A 21,022-nucleotide genomic window follows, 5' to 3' on the forward strand; every position below is an offset into this window, starting at 1 on the left:
TGGTTTCAGCAGATGTGCCCACTGGTTGCGTGCAGCCAATTTGGTTCATTTCATTTCGTTTTTTGTTGTGTCCTGTTTCTGTTGACCATTTCGAGCAGTTGCCGTCGCGCTTTTCGTGACTAATTAGCAAATTCGCGACACCCGTTTTGGGAGCATTTTTTTCTGCGTTCGTTGTTTGGCGTTTGGGGTCACAGTCCAAAACCCAAGTCACCCCTTTTCCCAACACACTAAACCATTAACCATTTCGGACTACCGCTTAACGGTTAACAGAAGCAGCTGATTGTCATGCCTGCGGCTCATCAGCGGGCTCATAACGGCGCTTTTGGAGTGGCGGTCTGTGATTTGAGTGCCAATGGGACACTCTTCTGCCAGAGAGAGGAAGAGAGTGAGAGCGAGAGAAAACTCTTTCTCCAGTAGCCAAAACTCCCCAAAAAGCGCCCCGCTTACGCGTCACTCTCGCTCTCCTTCTTATCTTCTTTTTCTCCTCGCGAGTGAGTCACGCAGCTAGAGCTAGAGCTGGAAAAACATCGATGCTTACTGCCGTCGATGTTTTCGATGTTTTATGGGGAGAACATTGACTATCGAAATAAACGAAAAATATTACTCTTGCTGTGCTTTTTGCGTGCATTCGTATTAATAAATATGAAAATTGAAAACATACAAATATATGTTATTATCACATATACAAATAAGTACATATGTACATACACACAATTAAATCGCGTTACACATAAACTTTTGATTAACTATTTACACTTTTAAGTAAAAATATAAACTCATTTGCATAAAAAGGTTCAATGACAAAACTCAACGTCAAAGTTAATTAAAATGTTCCGCTACATCAATACTATCGATGTTACATCGATTATTCTGCCACCTCTAGTACTGGCGGCAAGATCGCTCATTGTGCAACTTTTGGCCGTGCTCCGCGGACGTGCGCGCATCGTCAGGTTCAGTCGCATCGCAGTCGCCGTCGCCGCCGCAGCCGTTGAATTTCCAAATTGTTTTCGAATTCCCCGATTTCCATTGGAAACCGAATTCGTTTTTAAATTTACTTTTACTTTACTTTTTTTTTTTTAAATATACAGTTTTTTTTTTGTTTGTGAAAATGCCAAATTTGCCATGAGTGTTGAAAAATCGTAGAGATCGCTGCGTTTTCCCATTTGGGGAGAAGTTCGAGAAAAGAAAACTCAAGATGAAATTGTGGAAATCGAAGAAGCCCATTGGTGGCTGTGTGCCCGGAAAATCGGCCGCCCTAAAACAGGACCAACAGCAGCAGCAACAACAGCAACAGGACTCGCACAACAACTCCTTCAATGGACACCATCATCCACCGACGGACACCGCCTTGGCGCCCATGTTATCCGGTAAGTGATGGGGCTTTCCCAATCTTCGAATTTTCGAATTTTCCCATTTCCCCCAACCCACTTCCTTCCTCAGCAGATAGCCAGCCGAAAATCATCTAAAAGCGCCCAACATGTGCGCTCCCATTTTCCGCTTTTCCGCCTTTTCGACTTGCCGACTTTCCGCCGTTTCCCCGCCCGCTCAGGGTTATCGCATTTCCGCCCAAGGTGCTTGCGTTTGGCCCTCAAGTGCTCGACTTTAGATATAGATTTGTATACAAATATCCGACGGTGTATTTGCATCTCTTTATATCCAAGTATCAAGCATCCAAGTGCTGTTGAAAAGATAGTTTTCGCTCAGTGCGTGCTTGTGGGCCAAGACAGTGTTTGACATTTTCAATTGAAAGTAATTGCTCGCATTTCGTTTTCATTTTCCGATCGCTCGAAATTTGTCAATTGCAACGCCCCTTCCCCAAGATGTTCGAGTAGTATCAAAGAAATAAAGAAGCCCCCCATGGAGCCGATGGAGCTGGGTGACCTGACCCTTGATTACCCGGCGATTGGTTTAATAGGATCAGCAGGCAGTTTGATGGATTACCCGGCCATCGAATGGCAATCGTATTGGATTGCCAAATCAGTGAAGTTCAACGGTTCGCTGCTATATCGCTATATATCATGGCTAATTGGAGCTGATCAGATAAGCAGATGATCAGATGCATTTCCCATCAATTGAAGACCTAATTGAATGGATTGCGCAATCTCAAAGAGGAATACCGAGAATTTGGTGTACCTATAATAAATCAGCTTGGAAGAAAAGAGTATCAGATTCTCCCACCTCCATGGCTACTGTTTCAACTTTGACCTATCAAAAGTCTACACTGATCTAGATAGGACTCCCCTTTTTGAGGATCTTAAAAGCCGTTCCGCGAATGCTGTTCTGTTTTTCTTTTCAGCTTTTCCGCTGATCTTTCGCGGATTAATGATCTAAAAGTGCCGCCAGGATAGATGCGAGGAAAAAGGCGGCTGGGATTTATGCCAGTTAAGGCATTAGCGGGGTAAAATGATGGCCCAACTCCAATTGCAACTGCAGTTGAACTTTCCAATGAATGAAAAGGCCAGAAGAGAAGGAAACCAGATACCGATGTGCTATGGGTGAAGTAGAGAAGCGCAGGAGATACAAAAGTATCTGCATCTGTTCGTGTGCGCGGGCTTAAATTGCATTTGATGAATTTATGGCATGGCAAGCGTAATTAAGCATTTAATTAAATATTTCTGATGCTCCGCATTGTTGTTGCTCCGACTTTTGCCATTGTTGTTGCTGTTGCCCCTTTTCATTGCTTAATTTTCTTGCGCGGAATGCCACAGATTGTATCTGGTAGATAAGGCCAAGTGCCTGGCCAGAATGCAGCTTCTGTTGGTGGCAGTTGGTCGAAGTGGATGCGCTTACGGGGCCAGACAATCGCCCATTGATGCCAAATGACTAGATGAAGTCGTACAGCAGTGGTCAAGATAATAGCAGCTTGAAGAAATTTAGCTTTAGGCTTTATTAAAATTGGTCTTGTTTAGTTTTCAAGTGTATAGTTGGATCTTGAAGGCCTTTCGAGATTTATTTCCCTGTTGACACATAACATTTGATCTCCTATTGTTTCGACCCCCTGTGTAAACCTAAAGGCACGCACGTATGCATGTAGATGCATCTGCAATTGGTGGCTGTGGATGGTTGCCTATCCAAAGGCAAACAGAGGCGTGCACTCATCCGAGGAGGGGGATCAAAAAGGGGGGAGGATGACCAGATGTCACTTGTTTACACAGTAATGACAGCTACAACAGCAGAAACAACAACTGCAGCGATTGATTTGACTGCTCATTTGACTCCCCCGAATGCAAACAAAGGCCTGAGAATATCAAAAGGTGTTCAATGTCAATGCACCGAACAGACCAAAAAAACATCGGACCCAAAATCAAACAGATGACAACTCCCCCCAATTGGAATCGAAAAAAGAACCCCTCGCTCTCTTGTCCACTTTTATGGCACATTAAGTGTCCATAAAATCAACGACAAAACATTGGAAATCGTAAAAAGAGTTGGAACTACTCGAAAAATGTCGAAATGATATAATAGATCAACAGATTATACTGTCAGTGTTGACAGGCAGGCGATGGGAATACGATCTAAATTTGCAGGGCTTCCCATTTTAGGAATAATGGGTCTCCAAATGAAATTTATTAAATGCTAAAACATCTTAGACATTTTTTTCGATTAAATGACATTTGTCTAAGCAATAAATAAATTGATACATTTTCACGGTGATAAATAAATGATACAAAAATGCAATTGAGGTCAGAGTTTTATTTTTTTGTGATGGTCGAATCGAAAAAAGATCACGTCTGACATGGAAAATGTGTCGAACTTATGAGGCGATTAAATTTATGGAATTTTGATGATTATGGTCCAATGACAAAAATCGGAAATGAATTGATAGTGGATAATTCCCTCTGTCTTTTACATCTACCATGTGTGTTCTTTTCTCAGATTTTATGCGATTTTCCAATGGATATGTCGATTTTTTTATGATCTACATTGAATAAATGCTTGAAAGACAAGTAAAACGACAAATAAAAATGGGTCGGATACTATCCTATCTATTTGTGTTTTGCTTTTGTTACGTTTTTATTAATAATAAATTGAAGTGTTCGAATTTTACAACTGATTTGAAAGCAATTGTGATTTAAACATTTATTGAGGGTATGTGCATTTTTCTTTTTTACGATCGAGGGGAGTTTTTAATTCCAAGTGTTGTTCACAACTTTTCAATCGTTTTAGAATTATTTTAAGTCCTTTTTATGGTTTAAGTTTCAGTTTTAAGTATGTTTCTGTTTTGCTGCAATTTCCGAATCGTTGGTGACATTTCATTGCTGTTGATGGGTTTATTTTACTCTCTGGGGGCCCACATCGCTCCTTCCGATTTTAAGCACTCCCCCCCTTCGGGGATTTCATGCCATGCAGCAACAATAAAAATTGGGAGTAGGTTCGCTCATCCAGGGATTTCCATAATTCCCGGTCTGTTTTACTATTTGTACTCCAAGGAATTGGGTGATATGTGATGAATGCAATGGGGGAAAGTGGGGAGTTTGGGGAATTGAGTGGATGGTTTAAGGGCGTCAGAAAAAGGAGCGGGTTAACTCATTGCATTGTTGTCGACGACAAGAAGTCTATGCCTATTTGGGTAAATATTCAAATTTGTGTCCCTACACATGGAAAAACTTAAATGTGTAACTTCAAAGATATGAATAGTATAAGTACCATGTTTATAGTGTTTAAGTTAGGGAATATAAGAGTTGTACAGTTTCAAAAAACATTTTAAGTGAATAATATTTGCAGGGTCTTCGGTCTACTTTTTCTCAGTGTAAGATTGTCGCGTCACTTCCCTGCTTTGTGCTCCTCCCCCTTGCCACCCGTCCAGCTGCACTTCCCCATTTGTTTTTGGGCATTCCCCCCCACCTTTTCCCACTTTTCCAATTTTCATGCCATGTGCGTAAGAGTTTTCTCCGCGTGTGTGCCCGTGTGCGAGTGTGTGTGTGTCTTTATTTTTCGCCACATTGCGGCCATCGAGTGTAAACAAAAAGGCAACAACAACAACGGCACGGACATGGGCGCTGGGGAAGGGGGTCCGCGGAGCGTCGAAGGGAACTCAACAATTTGACGCAATTAAAAACGAAACGAGTGGGATTCCTCAGTATGTTCAACAGTTGGTGCTGTTTATCAGAGAGTAGCGGACAATGGGGGGAGGGGTAATAAAACCCCCCTGACTTAAACCCCTAATGGGATTAATAGTAGTGTTAAAGTTCCACTAAATTCAAGCTTAAAATAAAAGTACAAATAACTATGAATGGAATTTAAAAGGCTGGGACAGGCGCAATCTAAGTATGAATAGATATAAAGTTTTTGAAGATCCCTCCTATAACGAACTCAGCCTACGCCACTGAGCTTTGAGTGTTTTGTTTTCGAGTGCCAAAGAAGAGTGCTTCTTTTGTTTTGGGAGGCGTGAAAATCCTTTAGGGGCCCCATATCATAAAGCTGCCAAATCAAACGGAAGCGACGACGAAGAAGCAGCACGTAAACAAAGCGCGCTCCAGGCAAATGACATTTGTGCCTGTTACCTCTTTCCCAGCCCCACCGTGCACAGTGGGCCGTATGGGCACAATAGCTACAGTGGGATGGAATGGAATGGGTTGGGTTGTGGGCTGGAATTGGAGTGGAATGGAATGGCAGCAGCTGCTGCCAACTGATAACTCAAAAGCAAAGTTCCGCCACAATAACTGTATAAAAGTTCACTGCACTTCCGTTGAACTCCAGTCGGTAGATGAACGCACACCAGCCAGGGTTCACTGTAGTCAACTGATTTAATGGGGATATTTCAATTCAAATGAAAGCGTTGCAAGTTAATGCGCAATTTGTAGAAATCAACTTATTTTTTGATGAGTGATATTTACACAGTACTTCAGAGTAAGCATATATGCAATTACTTTCTTTTGACTTCCAAATGCATCGTGTAACTTTCCAATTTCCTCAAGCAAAAGTTTCCTTTCTCCAACTTGTACATTACATTTTTAATGGCTTTAGCATATATTCTAGCAATTTGCTGCTAAAATATATTCATACTTTCAGGCACTTTCCTTTGAAGTGTTTTCAATTTTCGCCTATTTTTGACAATTACTTTGTGCATACCCAGAACCAATTTCGAACCAATTTTATGGTCACTTTTCCTTTGTGTGGTCTCCTTCTATTTGTTGTTGTAAACAAATTGCTTATGGTCCTGTTGTTGTTGTTGTTGCTGTTGTTGCAGTGGCATGTTGCAAACATTTTGCTGCCATTTATTTTTGTTTAATTTTCCTATTGCTGCCGCGAAATCTGCCACAACGACGTCACTCGGCAGCAAACATAAGTCGAGACAGTGAAAGAGAAAGGGGAAGGGGAAATGAGAAATGGAGATGCAGACAGCAGGGGAATCACACATTTTACATACACAAACTGATATCTACAGTAAACATTCCCAATAGCGAACCGCCGTTAAAGATTGAGAATTCGGAATAACGATAGAGCTTGTAAACTTATTTTTAAGAAAGTTTTTAAGAAACGTTTCCCTTAGTTTCCTAAAAATGTTTTTATTAACTAACATACAAATCGCATAGCTTGGAAGTTCACGTTGGAATTGAAAATACATTTATTTTGTAGAGCCGCCGAACAGACGCTGTCCTTTGTGTGAGACGGTCCACAATGCGCACGATCCGCGGCCCCTTGTCGCCGCTTTTCCTGCCAGCCTTCTCCATTTCCCCAGCCATTTTCCCATTTTCCGCTGCAACCAGAAAATATGCGTAGTGAGGGAAAATGTCACAATTTCAACGGCTGATGTTGCAGCGCAGTGTAAAAATAGCAACAAATACTGAAAATAAAAACAACAACAGTCATGGAGCCAGAGGCGTGTGCCAGGGGTTTACAGGGGGTTCAGCAACCCCTCCGAAATTAGTTTGACTTTCATTATAGAAAACAGTGAAATATTTATCTAGTTGGCACCTTTGGTGAACCCCCACTCCCCCTTAGAAAACCCCACCTACGCCACTGTGTTCAGCACACGTTTAATATAATTTGTTGTTGTTATTGTTTGTGTTTTGCTCCTTTTGTCGCGTCTACAACTTGCATTTTGGATTAATTTGTAAAGTCTGCTGTTGGATGACAACCGCTCGCCCGTCTCTGTCTCATTAGGCTTCCCTCTCTGTTGCACTTGCACTGCAGTTGCCATAAATATTTGTCTGTCTACCACCCACCGCCCGAGCAACTTTTCCACTTACCACAACTGGTAAAGCATTTTCCTCACCCCTCTCAACTGTGTGTGTGCAAATATTTGTGGTCTCTTATGTTTGCCTAATATCTGGAATTTTCTTAAATACTACCATCATACAACATTAAAGGTTCTTATAAATATTTACAACCACCAATCAGCAACCCTTTAATAAAGTGTTACTTTTCAACAGATAACTCCCTTATCGAGCCATCAATCAAATTTCATAACGATCGAATTACTTTAATGAGTCGCAAGTACGATTAAACTCCCTGTTGAATGTTGATGATGCTGTGTTCACTTCATGGGAAATTCACTTTCCGTTTCGGGAAATTGGGAAATTGGATTCCGGCTATCCAGTGATCGGTCACAGTCTCATTATGGGCGGCATAACACTTCATTTCATCTCATAACCGCCAGCATTTGCCCTACCCCATTCCTACATACTCGTATATCTCATCCTATGAATAAATATCTTTTTACTGGTGGCCCTTTAATTGAATTTCGAGCTACAAATTTGTATGCATCCTCCCCGAAACAAATTTAACGATATTTGTTTTTTCCCAATCACTTTCTGCGTGAAGTACCGAACCCCGGCTCCTGCTCAAAAAAACAAAAATACCGAAGCGTTATCGTGGCGACTTTGTCAACGGTAAAATCTCAATAGAGCTATCCAAAAGCGAACCTATTTTCATTTCGGATAGTGTATGTGCAACAGAATACCCCGTCTTATCATCAATGGAAGATTGGTTGGTTCTGTGCGTGAGTTGCCAGTGCGGCCGGGGATCGGTTACGGGTAATTAACATTTTGGGGCATAAATCTGGGGCCCCTTACCGATAGGAGTCGGAATATTGGGCAACTGGTTTGCTGGGGCTAAGTGGACACTTGAGGAGGGGGAAAGTGTCGCACATGGCGAGTGTCGCATATTGAGAAGTGCTGCTGAATTGTCAAATGTTCTTTCTTCATTTGCTGAAATGAAATGTACTGTACGAAATTATGAGTCTACATATATGCACTGGGAGAAATTCGATAAGTTATCGGGTATTTGCTTACAAATACATCGACTTTCAGGGTTGTAGCAGCTGATATATCATGTTAAGTTATAGTTTAGTTATTAGTTATTTAGTTATTAAGTTGCATCTGTATTTTTTTGAGTGCACTTTCAGCTTTTACCCACTGTTCCTCCCCCTTCGAACAGGCATAAAAAAAAAAATACCGAAATGGTCGTAAATCAATTTTGATGCAAAGTTCCTCGACTGCAACGCGACTTGGTGGCGGCTCCACGCCCCTGCAACTCTGCCCCTTTGAGCTGCAACATCATCTGCGCCTTGAAATACTTTCGCGTAAAGGGTGTTTTTTTCGCACTGCAAAAGGAGGAGGCACGTCGAGCTGGAGGAGCAGCGACAGCCACATTTGTTACGATGTGCGACTTTACTGCCGTCCCAGGGATACAGCTCACATTGCACCCAGGGATTTGGGTCCTTGGGTGTGGCAGGTTCTACAGGGAACGGCCTCGAATGCGAAACATTGTATGTCTCAGTAGCAGAACATTCAGAAGTCCAGGTGATCGCCCAAAAAAAAAAAAGAGTTGATTTAATCAATTTACTTCCCCTTGTTGCAACATCCCTGACTTGTTGATTTGCTTCGGTTATTTTGCTTCACAAATTATTATACATTTATTATGGGGGCTTAGTCGGCAAATGAATGTCAGCGTTTTGCTAAATACCCGAGGATCTCAATGGAGTGGCTGCCAATGCGAGTGGGTCTGTATTCCTGCGCTCTCAACCCCCTTCCCCCCTCTGGCTCCTTGAGTTTTTCCCTTGCTTTTTTTTTTCTTTTTTTTTAGCAAGGGTCGCCCTTTTTTTGCGCCAAGTTCGGTTCATTTAAGTTGAGTTCGTTGCGGCTGTTGCACTTTGGCTGCAGGGCCTGACCCCACCCCTCCCCATTCCCCCCTTCCCCCAAACCCCCTTGCAGCCGACGCCCATGGAGGGCTGTCCTCGGAAATTCGCTTTTGTTGCGGCTTTATCAGATGTTGACATTTTTGCGGAACCACACTCGAGTTCATTTGCAATAATTGGTTTTTCTTGTTGTCTTCGCCAAGGAGGAAAATGTGCGGGGAAACATATATATACGATATATAGGGGGAAAGGGAAGCCTTGTGCTAAATAGATTCCATTGTGAAATTTTTGACATTCTCGCATTTTCACGCCCTGAACTGCGTGTCCATTAATGAAAAAGTCATCAGCACTTGGGAAAGCAAATTTGAAGTACACAACAGCTCAGTTCTAAAAAATTTCATTGAATAAATAGCATTAAAGTTTTCAAATAATATTTGATAAGTAAGTTTTCAACAAAGAATATTGTCCGAAGTTGCATGGTGGAAAATATATTTACGTTTCAAGTCACTTTTCGTTCTTTGTAGTGCAGACCCAGTTTGCATTTTGTGGGTTAATGGATACATGGGCACTTACTCGAACGTAAAAACTACGCAGTTTCAGGTTCTGCCCTCCAGGTTCCCTTAGCCCTCTGACCCCCTTTCACCACAGTGGTGTCCCCCCTTTTGCAACACGAACACTCTCAACCGAATACACCCATTCCATTTTTTATGGGGCCAGAAAAATAAACTGGAAATTGCGTGGAGAAAAGCGCCGCTAAATGCAAACAATAACAGAGCGTCAAGTTGCCAATAGATTGGCATGTCAATCAATCCATCGCACATCGCACAGTCAGTCAGTTGGACATTCACACACTCAATCAGTCAATTAGTCGACTCTTTTGGCCCACATCCACATCGAAGGGGGATCTTCCAGCACCTGTCAATTGGATATACGTGTAGTTTCTATCTTCAGGAACAACTCAATCAACTAGAACGCTTCGATTGATGAAGACTGATGAAGATATCGAAGGAGATAGTTATAGAGATAGACTATTTCAAAGATACTACGTATTTTAAAACTATTTCCTGCTAAAGTGTGCCAGAAGAAGCTCATGATCTGAAATGCTTTGAGATTCCTAGAGTTTGGAATGTCAGTTTCCCCCTTCTTTTCTCCTCTTTATAATGAACAGATCACGCTGCGCAGATTTCCCTTGAATGGTGTCTATTTTGCAAGTAAATGTGGCAATTCGCCGACGAATTCCATCAGGCAAATGAACCATTCCAGAAGACAACATTATCGCGAGTGGAGGCTGGGTGGGGGTACTTGAGCTGGGAAACCCTGACGTTGACGACCCCCAGCGATGGAGGAGCTGTCTGTCTGGATCGGCACTTGTGCAATTTTCCAACGCCGATCTTCAGTTTGGGGTATCATCGCCTGGGGTCTATTTCAATCCACTGGTAGCACTATCTGTGCTCTGTCTAATTGCCTCGACAGGATGACTTCAGGAAGTAGTCCATAGAATGGGTGGCATCGCCACTCCCCCCGTTGCTTTCTCCCCCACCGAACCCCCCTTGCATCTTTTTCGGATGAGCGCAATTTCCGCTAGAGAAGGAATTGGCAACTGTCGCCGATAAATTTGCGAGCAACTTTTCCGCGAGTGGCCATAAAAACAAACGCACGACAGGCGGGGAAAAGTCAAAAATAGCTTTAACTGCCCCAGCAGCAATCTGGAGATGCCAGGGATCCCATAGATCCAAATCCATTTCATCTTCTCCAGAACGGAACTGCAAATGGCAATGTGAATTAGACGGCGTCCATAAGTTAATTTGGGCCTAATGTTTTGACACTTTCCCTCTCGACGGTTTTCTCCCGGAAACACTTAATAGCTGCGGATCCATAAAGTAGAGTTATGATACTTATATGTCAATTATCCTTGGCAGTTGTCACATTTGCGAAATTAGTTAAGTGGCCGAAGATTTTAAGCATTTGCACATCGAAAAGTATCGTTTTTATCGACTACTATATTTCATAGGGCGTTATCATCCGTGACTTTGTTATCGATTGCTTTATTTTCAAATACATTTCGCTCACTAATAAATAAATTTCCCCTAATCCAGAGCTTTCCTCGTACTTGTTAACATTCAAAGTTGAATTTGAGGAATGTGTAAATCAGTTCCGGAATCAAATCGGAACACATATATATAAATATATGTATATATACCTCCATATGTTTTTCCAGCACATGTATATAGTATTTCATAAATCCATACGCACTCCATCAAATTAGTTGGCTATTTTATGGGCTCTTTTCGATTTCATTTAGCGCTTGGCTCATTTCGACTTGTTTTCCCCCCCAAATTTTCCGAGACGGGAAAATGTCGAGCACTTCCAGGGAATCTCGTGTTCGCCTTGTTTTTCCCGCTTTTCGCTTAATTCTGATTACATTTATTTATGAAACCGGGCGTACATATAATTTCCGCTCGCCGGCCCCAACGGCTCCAATGAATTATGTCAAAAAACAGAAAAAACAAAAAGCGAAGCACCGTGGAAAATCAAAGCTCGCCACAAAAAAAAAAAAAAATCGAAATAACTAATAGCGCCTTTGCCTACCAGTGGAAATTAAAATGAAAATGCCCATGTAAAAATAGCAAATGAAAAGCGCATCCAAAAAACACACACTGGCCGCAGAGTGAAATGTGAACACTTCAAAGCGAATGCGAATCAAAGCGGAGACGGAATAAAGGGAGAAAGGAAAGCGAGGGGGTAGGATAAAAGTGAGAGATAAGCAGAAAACATTTTCACCTGATGGGAAAACATAGAAGGTGTCACTTTTCATTGATCATATGCATTAGTTATACGAAATCAAATAAAAAGAAGATTTATTCTACTGAAAAATGGGAAAAACATAGAAATTGTTTTGAGTGTGGCCAAAGGTGCAACTAAAGCAAATTGGCACACCTTTTCGAGCCGAAGAAGCAGCACGGCCGAAAAGCAAAGAAAACGAATTAAATGAAAATAAATTATAGCGAATCAGCTGTCTATATGTGAGAATTTCGTGTGTGTGTCGGTCAAATGAAGCGAAACGTTACGTTTTTTAGCAGCTCACCGTCCCTGTTAGTTTTCCCGTTTTTCCATTTTCTTTTGGCTGCTTTTGCCTAATTATTGTTGCTGCTTTTCATAGTCGGGCGGGCGCATTAAGAAAAACTTTATGCGCCATTGAAGCGTTCGAAAATAAAAGTCGCGTCCGCTTGCGTCAAACGTTGCCACGTGTGTTCTTATTCTATTCGGTTTTTTTTTTATATATTTATATTTCTTTTTAGTTTTAATTTTTGGTATGTTTTTTTCGGCATTTTTTTTGCCAGCGTGTGCGTGAGGAAAATTCACTCGGTACGCACACACGGCGTAATTGTAGCACATCGCGTATACGCCGCATGGTTCCCGAAAGAAAAACAAAAAGTGTTGCCACACACAAGCACACATAAAAAAAAAAAATATAGAAAAGATGAATGAAGTAGGGGTGGCAAATGGGAGAGGGGTGGAAAATAAGGGGGAGTGCTACACACATACATTGTATGCGGTACAGTAGATAATCGTTTTTCTGGCATCCGAAACTTTTGTGATTCCATTGCAAACAATCACGAATAAGTCGCTTCATCAGTAGATTTAATTGTTTTATTTTATATAGAAAATAATAGTCTGGGATAAATCACTAAGTCATTTGTTAATTTCAAAAAGTAAGACCATTGTCTGACCATTTTATTCACAATATTTTAATTACCATGAGTGGGCTCAAGTTGATAAAGCTTTTGGTTTTCATTGCAAAATTTTATATTTTACAGGCATTTGCCATTTATCAAGCCATTCGATTTGATTTCCCAATTTTCCAGAGCGGTCCGCCACTTATACTTGTTATTGTGCCACATGTTTGGGGGCATCCTACAAGATTAATTGAGTTCACATTTTTATAAATATATCGTTGTACATGTCTGTTTTTGTGGTTTTATAATTCCTCGAGTGAGATTCATTCGCTGGTGGAATTTTAATTGAAGCTTTTTTGGCGACGCCGAAGGTCGCGATTTGTATTTCGTATTGGGAATTCTCCGAATCGAATTGGATACGTTGTGGGTTTGGATTGGTCGTCTTGGAGGAGGCAGTGCCTCCTTTGATCTCTGGTGTGGCTGAAAAAATTACGGAAAAATGCACAAGAAGTTGGTCAACGAACGAACGACTCCCCTTTGATGTGTGATCCCCCGTGTTTATTCTAGTTTTTCTCTTCTCTGTTTTTCTTGCAGTTGACCGGGCGATGAGTCCGGCGCAATCGGAGGACTCCGGATTGGCACCGGAAAGGGGAACCACCTACGCCACCATCACTCTGCCACGGAATGCCCTGCATTTGGCCATCACATTCGCAGGTGAGAAGGGGGCTCTCATCCACGTCCACTAATGCATCTCAAGTGGAACGAGAAGGGGTTGGGGATCCATGGGGTAAGTCGATATCTTTATGGCGGTTTAGAGAGAGTATCCATACGTATATGCCCGTTTGTACTTGGGCTAAGGGAAATCTTCTGACAGCTGTCATGGGAAATCAGCATTGATTGTATAATTATATTAGACACAAATTGAGCCACGGATCAATCAAATCAATTGAGAGCACATACTATGCGGGTCGCTAATAATAATGATTGCATAATCCATGAAAATCTCCCAATAGGGGATAACTGAAGTTGTAGATTTGAGTCGAGGTATAGAAATAGATATCTACAAAATGTATATTAATTTATTATTCGCCTAGGGAAAGCTTAGGTTGTCCGCTGCCGAAAACAGGTTATAGTTTTATTGTGAGATTTATTTTGGTCAGGTTATAGCTAGAAAAACTAATATTTTGCAAAATTTCCATGTCTGTATTTTCAGAAAAAAAAATCAGTTTTTTAACCATAACAATTCGAAGAATCATCCAAATAAGGAATGTCATACCTCGTTGAAATCGTAGCTTAATTTACAATCGATTGGTATACCAGCCTAGATACTTTAAATTTTGACCATTTTTCGCAAATTTTGATGATGTTACCCCTTACCAAAAATGCAAAAAATTTAAAAAAATTACAATTTTCAAAAGTCTGCAGATTGGGATTTGGATCGAAAGTTTAGATTGCCCGTTGCTCAAAACAGTGTTTGTTTTTATTGTGAGACTTATTTTGACCGTGTAATAGGCAAAACACCAATAAAACCATATTCTTTGCTAAATTTTTACATCCATATTTTTTAGAAAAATATAAGCAGTGTCTAAAAAACCGACCTAATAACCGAATCTCCAGTAGCTTCATATCAGTAATTATAATTAAAAAAATGAAAAAAATTTGTCCATTCCCTCGTTTATTTTTTGTCCAAAGAATATAGACGTCTATATATATATCTGACGGCTGTACTAATTTTCGGGACTCAGCATTGATTTATTGTATTGTCGATGGGGTCGGGTCCATGATGGGCTGCCCTGTGATATTTTCTGCAATGGGATGGGATGCGATGGCCGACATGGCCAACAGTTGGGGGTGGCTCCTGGTCTATGGCTATGCCATATAACTGTATTGCTATAGCTGTATTCCGCCGATCGCCAGACAAAGTGGGCCGACCCCGAATCATTCGATTTGAATGCGGAACGCGTCTCCGTCTCCGTCGATAATGCCGTTGCTCCGTATTCATAGTCGTATTCGTCCGTATTCGTGTCTCCGTCTGCTGTTGTTGCTGCCAAAATAAATCATCGTTCCAATCTACAGAGAAGCCCACCCCCAGGGGCAAGTTGAGGGGGCGGATGGAGGGTTTCGATGCCAGACATAATAATGAGTATGTACACGCAGGCACAGTAGTATTCATTACTATATTTTAATGCCATTAAAACAATCGAAAAGATAAGAAAACCGTTGACAAGAAATGTAAGGATAAATTCCGTGTTTGTTTACTAAATTATATAGTTCTTAGCAGCATTAATCCAAGCTAGCACCTATTAGCACACCCGGTGCTGTGGCTGTGACTGATTTCGTCTGAATCAGAATATAAAGTCCACCCATTCGGATTTTGTACTCTTGACTAATCTGCCGCGTTGGGGATTTGGCGTGAAGTGAAGTGAAGTGGGCAAGGGTCGTCTTTTTTTTTTTTTGGGGGTTAACCTTAGACTTAGGCCACGGGTACTCCTTGTGCTCTCTGACGTAAGCATTGCCTCCATATAACCCAATCCCGATCCGCCGGCACCATTAACATCTTCTCCGTGGTCGCCAGCCAGCTATGTGTGTTGTCATAAAGCGTCGCGTCGGTTTTCCCTCCCCCCTTTTTTTCCTGCAATTTTTCTTTTCTTGTTCTTTGTTTTTTTTTTATTTTTTGTATTTTTCGGCGGCTAGCTCTTTAGTTAGTTTATTTTTTTATTTTGGCAATTCGCCAGCAGCGCTCCCATTGCGGCTGGCCCCAAACTACTGGCCGTCGTCTATTTTTTTACCCAATTTCTTTATTTACGCGCCGCACTACGAGTATCTAGTATTCCCCCCTCGATTTTCATGCGCTTTTCCTGTGTGTCGGCTGATGAGTCGCTGACAGAGTCGCCACAGGAAATCCAATTGGTGGATCCCAGGAGTGAATCGGGGGGCTACCACATACAACCTCCAGAGTCATCAGTCATCGGGAGGAGCTCTAATTAATTCGCCAAGGTGTTGGTCTCTTAGGGAGATTGATCTCGCAGGCCTTTCCGGGTTACCAGATGTCTGTCTATCTAAGATTTATCTGATTGAGTAACATAAGTAACTGGGAAATATAATGTATTATTTTATCTGCTCAAGTGTATAAAAATCTACATCTTTAACATATCTTCTCATATTATAAATACGTATATTTATTTATTATATTTATCTTAAATCCTCTAGAACGCAACGATCTGTCGTATCCGCCAGTGGTGGGCTCCCTAAACCCGGTGGGTCATGCGGCGGACTTCCTGGCGCCCGGCGATCGTCTCCACCAGATCGACGGCATATCGACGATTGGTTTGAGCAACCAGAAGGTGATGAACATGCTCTGCGCCGGAGGATCGGATGCGTGTCCAGCCATTGTGGAGATAGAGTACTCTCTGCCCGAATGCAGTAGGTTAACCTATATGAAAATCGGGGTCAACTGCCACAAACTCTTTGTTTTTTTTTATAATTTTCCTTTCCGGGTGGCGCAGCAGTTTCCCAGAACAGCCTTTGTGTGACCTCGAAGCTGGCGCAGATCACCGTGGAGCGGGAGAGCGGATGCCTGGGCCTGACGTTGAGGGGCGGCGCCGACTACCCGCTGATCGTCACCCATGTGAGGCCCCATGGACCAGTCTATAAGACCGGTCGCATCAAGCCAGGCGATCGGTTGCTGCGCGTCGATAATGTGAGTGATTTCGATTTTGAGTGACACTTCCGTTTCCGCTTTGGCTTTCTCCAGAAATTTGCCAGGCCAAAAATAGTTTTTAAATATTACTACTCAATATTATCGTTAGAATAGGTTTCGAAATAGATCGTCTAGAAGGTTGTATTTGTGTTCAATCTATTTTTTCCTCTCAGGTCTCACTGATTGGCAAGACGTTGGCGGAGGCGCAGCAGATCATCAAGTGCGGCGGTCATGTTTCCGGCTACACCAACCTGACCATCGAGTACGATGTTTCTGTGGTGCAGAGCGTCGAGTTCTCGATGGGACCGCTGCTCATCGAGATCGAGCGACCAATGAACGACAAGTTGGGCCTGGTGCTGTGCAACTATACGGCGGCGGTGCCCGCTTCCGGTTCCGGTTCCAGTTCTCCTTCCAGTGGTGAGAAGATCGAGGAATCGGCGGGCGTCTTTATAGCCAGTATCCTGCCCGCCAGCATTGCAGATCGGTAGGTTGTCTATCTCCGATTATTGTAGAATCCATTCTCATGTGCCCGTTTTCGTTTTTGGCTTGTGTTCCAGTTGCGGCGCCTTATCCGTTGGCGATCAGGTGCTCTCCATCGACGACACAATGATCGAGCATACCGCCTTCAGTCCCGACGAGGTGATGACCATTTTGGACACCAGCACGGGTCGCGGCTACACGCAGATGCAGATCATGCCCGCTCACGCGCTGGCCCGTCGCGGTGAGTATTGGATTTGGTTTGAAAGATCCCCGGATCCCCGCATCTTCGTCCCCCACGCCTTTATTTTCGGCTATCTGCCAGTCGAAATCTGCAAGGCCAAATCAGCCAGGCTCCCAAGCGGCGCGACGAAGGTCTGCGTGGGCGTCACGGCTAATGAACAGCAAAAGCAGCGTCGGCTGAAACAATAGAGACGCCAGGCCATATAAAGTTTGGAGCGAGGAGAGATCCACGAGTTCTAGATGAAGTTACAAGTCAGAAACTTAAGTTGAAGTGTGAATTTTACACAAGTGTTATATAGTATAGCGCGTATACAACACAATTTAGTAATGTTCCCTTGCATACGTTATGTTCTCCACTTAATATCGTCTTATATTTTCTTCCAAGAACCGTTCAATCCACCCTCGCTGCGGCCAATCAATTGTTTTTCCAAGTTTTTCCCTCCATTTGCTAAGCAAACACGCAGCAACGCAGTCCAAAATCGTTTTCCCCAAGACGACAGACGGAATAGTCTCTTTTTTTGACAATCGATCGAATCCGAATCGGAAATAGCAAATGGAATAGAAAATAACAGAGGAGAGTGGAGGCCATACATTGTGGTCTGGGCAGAGAGGACACGCAGCTGGCTAAGCTGCGGATCAGTCGCCAGAGTGGAGTCTTCGGCACAAGGCCAACATAGCCATCGGAGAAGGTCTTAAAAGCTTCCATAAGTTGGCAGGGTGGGAGGTGTGATTGAATGTTTCAGATATTCAAGGGGGAAATTACTTAGCCAAATGGAAAGAGAGGAGGAAGCGGATGAGGAGGCACCACTCCCACTCGGTTTTTTAGTGGGGGATTTATGAATCTTGTATATATACTTAATAAACCCTTGAAACTAGAAGTAATTCATGAGACGTTATACCTAATCCTTTCAGGTCATACCGCCTTGGGTAGTCCCAAGTACAGCTTTAGCACCCTGGAGTCCCGTAAATCCTCAACGGCCGGTCGCCAGCGTCAGCGTTTCGCAAGGAAAAGTTCCCTGCCGCTGGAGAATCCGGCATGCGGCACCCCAGGCTCCATGGGAGGATCGGTGGGTACTGGTGGCATCCATGGCAGCAGCAGCTTGGGAATGGGTTTGGGCCTCTGCCGGGCGGAGAGCTTTCCCGTCCTCCTCGATTGTAGCCATGGAGCGGGCATCATCCTGTCTGAATCGGGATCCGGATCTGGAGGACCGGGTGCTGTATCCATTGCCCAGATTGTGGCGGATTCGGTGGCCGATCGTAGTGGCTGCATTCAGGCGGGAGATCGCATCGTGGCCATTAACAAGATGTACAGCTTGGATGCGGCGGCCATGAGGCAATTGCTCGAAGGCGGATCCAGTCGCAATGGAGCGAGCAATGGAACGCCGGCCAACTGGCTGGAACTGGAGATCGAGTTCGATATGCCGGATGCCGTGGTGCCCGCCAGTGGTGTCTTTAGTGTCAAATTGCTCAGGGCCGGAAAATGTGGACTGGGTCTGAGTGTGAGTGGTTCCAGTCATGGTGGTCTGGTCATTTCAGACGTGAAAATGGGCAGTCCTGCCCATCGCAGTGGCTCCCTGCGATCCGGGGACATTCTGCTGGCCGTGGACCAGCATCCAGTGCAGCATTTCAACGTGGACGCGCTGCTCAAGGAGGAGGGCAGATCGCAGAATCCCAGCCACAGCTCTTCGGACTTCACCACGCTGACGATCAAGCGGATCGTCCTGCCCGACTTCCTGCCCATGTCCACTCCGATTTACAGCAATTGCCCGGCGAGTGGTATCAACTTGGGCATGGGCATGGGAGTGTCCACCAGCACGGATCACGATCTTTACAGCAGTGCCTATGTGACGGCGGGCAAGTATGCTGACTGCGTGTCCCTGAAATCGAGGACTCCGCAACCGGATTACTTCCGAGTGCCCAGCATGGACGATGCCAGTCTGCAGTCCGTGCAGTTGCGGTCTGGATCAGGCTCAAATGGAGGTAACCAGGCGGGTAACAGCTGGTCCACCGGGGTCAACAGTCGATCCTATGTGGCCCCACCCAATACGCAGAGTCTGACCACCGAGTTGCCCGAGGAGGAGGACGAGCAGGAGCAGATGTATCCCGGATATGAGCTCAATCGCTATGCCAGGTGAGTCCACATATATCTTATAAGTTTTGAAAATTTCTAAATGAGTATTTTTTTTTTTCAGTGTCGACTGCACCGCCTTGCCGCCGCCCATGGAGAACAAGGTGTACGGATCGGCGGCCAGTTCGAGCAGCAAGAGCAGCGGGAGCAGCCTGCACCAGATCATCTTCACGGTGCGCTTGGAGCCCAAGGGAGGATTGCTCGGCATTACTTTGGCCGGCAGCGAGGATATCACCAAGTCCATTACGATCAGTGGCCTAGTAGAGGGTAAGTCTACTTACAAATAAAATTATGAATATTTTAAACTAAAACATTTATAATATAACAAACAGGTGGCATTGCCCACAAGAATGGCCAGATCCACGTGGGTGACCAGCTGCTGGCTATCGATGAGCACTCGGTGCAGGGCATGCCCCTTTCGCATGCCACCAGTTTGCTGCAGAATCTCGGCGATCTGGTCGACCTGAAGATCCTGCGCAGCCACGATCTAGCCAATGGCAGCCATCTGCCACAGACGCAGGCCATCTATGCCAAGGTGCAAAGGCGTCCCCGGAGTCCGTCCGCGAATACGGAGGCCAGCAAGGAGTCGGGCAGCGGGAATGTCAATGGTGGCGGAGCAGCCAATGGAAATTCGGGCAGTGGAAAGCCCCGGGTGTTTCATGTCACCCTGTACAAGGACAAGGTGTACGACGACTATGGATTCTCGGTATCCGATGGACTTTACGAGCGGGGCGTATTCATCAACAGGATTCGCAGCGGAGGTCCTGCCGATATGTGCGGTCTACTGAAGCCCTTCGATCGGATCATGCAGGTTGGTCTGAAGTTATGCTTACCTTTATCATTTTACACATGTATATTGTATTTATCCTCAGGTAAATGAGATGAAGACGCAGGACTTCGATTGCTGTCTCACTGTTCCGTTGATCGCAGCCGCTGGCGATAAAATCGTGATGATCATGCAGCGCTCTGAGTGATGCTTTTGCCCGAGATCCTTATGTTAAACTAGTTGTATGCTAAGCTAATCCTAAGTGCCATTGCTAGCCCATAATATTATACTACATGTAGCCCTGTATTCTTTAACGAGCGAAACTTGCACACAAACAAACAGAAAAACCCCTACCGTCAAGGACAATTGGAGCGAAACAGTCTGCCATAACCAAATAATGTCCTCTCTAAGATAGATCTGCCATAATTCTACGTTAATTCTACGCTAAAATTTGTTTTCTAGCAAATAAACAATCGTACCGAAAGTTTGTTCCAAACTAAACAATCAAAACTATGAATAATTCTATTGCCTTCAAAGATTAGAAAATTTCCAGCCTCTTGTCTGTGTTTATACTTGTATGACCTACATTCTTGAAGGGGTATGCCAAAATTTAGATTTATAGAAATAGAATGCTTGATTCAATAGAAAATATAATTTACTATAAAATTATATTTTAAAGCGTGGCCTTGTGGGTTTTTAGCTTTGTTTTCCATCAATCTAAAATCCTTTTGTAATTTCCATGCCTCTTGACCGTTTGTGCGTACTTTATACTTTGTACCCTGTAAAGCTATAGACCCCCGATCTGGCACTGATCCATGTAAACCATAATCCCCTTGGGGGTTATGTCATTGAGAGCGATTGCAGCGATTGTTATTCAATATTCTTCATATTCTGCAGTGTGTGTTCCGTTTTCAATTAGCCTTTCGGTGTAATCTATACGCCACATGTA

At 43.6% G+C, this 21,022-nt stretch overlaps 1 protein-coding gene across 2 annotated transcripts; it reads left to right on the forward strand.

The window, feature by feature from the left end:
* Positions 1-1,195: 1,195 nt before the first annotated feature.
* Positions 1,196-20,583, forward strand: LOC6612327 (glutamate receptor-interacting protein 2). 2 transcript variants are annotated; one of them, XM_002036801.2, is made up of 10 exons: positions 1,196-1,367; positions 13,354-13,473; positions 15,970-16,182; positions 16,266-16,459; positions 16,633-16,943; positions 17,017-17,180; positions 18,092-19,310; positions 19,372-19,574; positions 19,640-20,118; positions 20,180-20,583. In XM_002036801.2, the coding sequence occupies exons 1-10, from the start codon at positions 1,196-1,198 to the stop codon at positions 20,279-20,281; spliced, it is 3,177 nt and encodes a 1,058-aa protein (XP_002036837.1). In that variant the 3' UTR covers positions 20,282-20,583. The 2 variants fall into 2 exon arrangements, with proteins under 2 accessions (XP_002036837.1, XP_032580512.1); XM_032724621.1 differs by having other exon boundaries at positions 16,269-16,459; positions 20,180-20,281.
* The last annotated feature ends 439 nt before the right edge of the window (positions 20,584-21,022 follow it).

This window comes from Drosophila sechellia, chromosome X, assembly GCF_004382195.2.
Source record: "Drosophila sechellia strain sech25 chromosome X, ASM438219v1, whole genome shotgun sequence".
NCBI classification, from domain to species: Eukaryota; Metazoa; Arthropoda; class Insecta; order Diptera; family Drosophilidae; genus Drosophila; species Drosophila sechellia.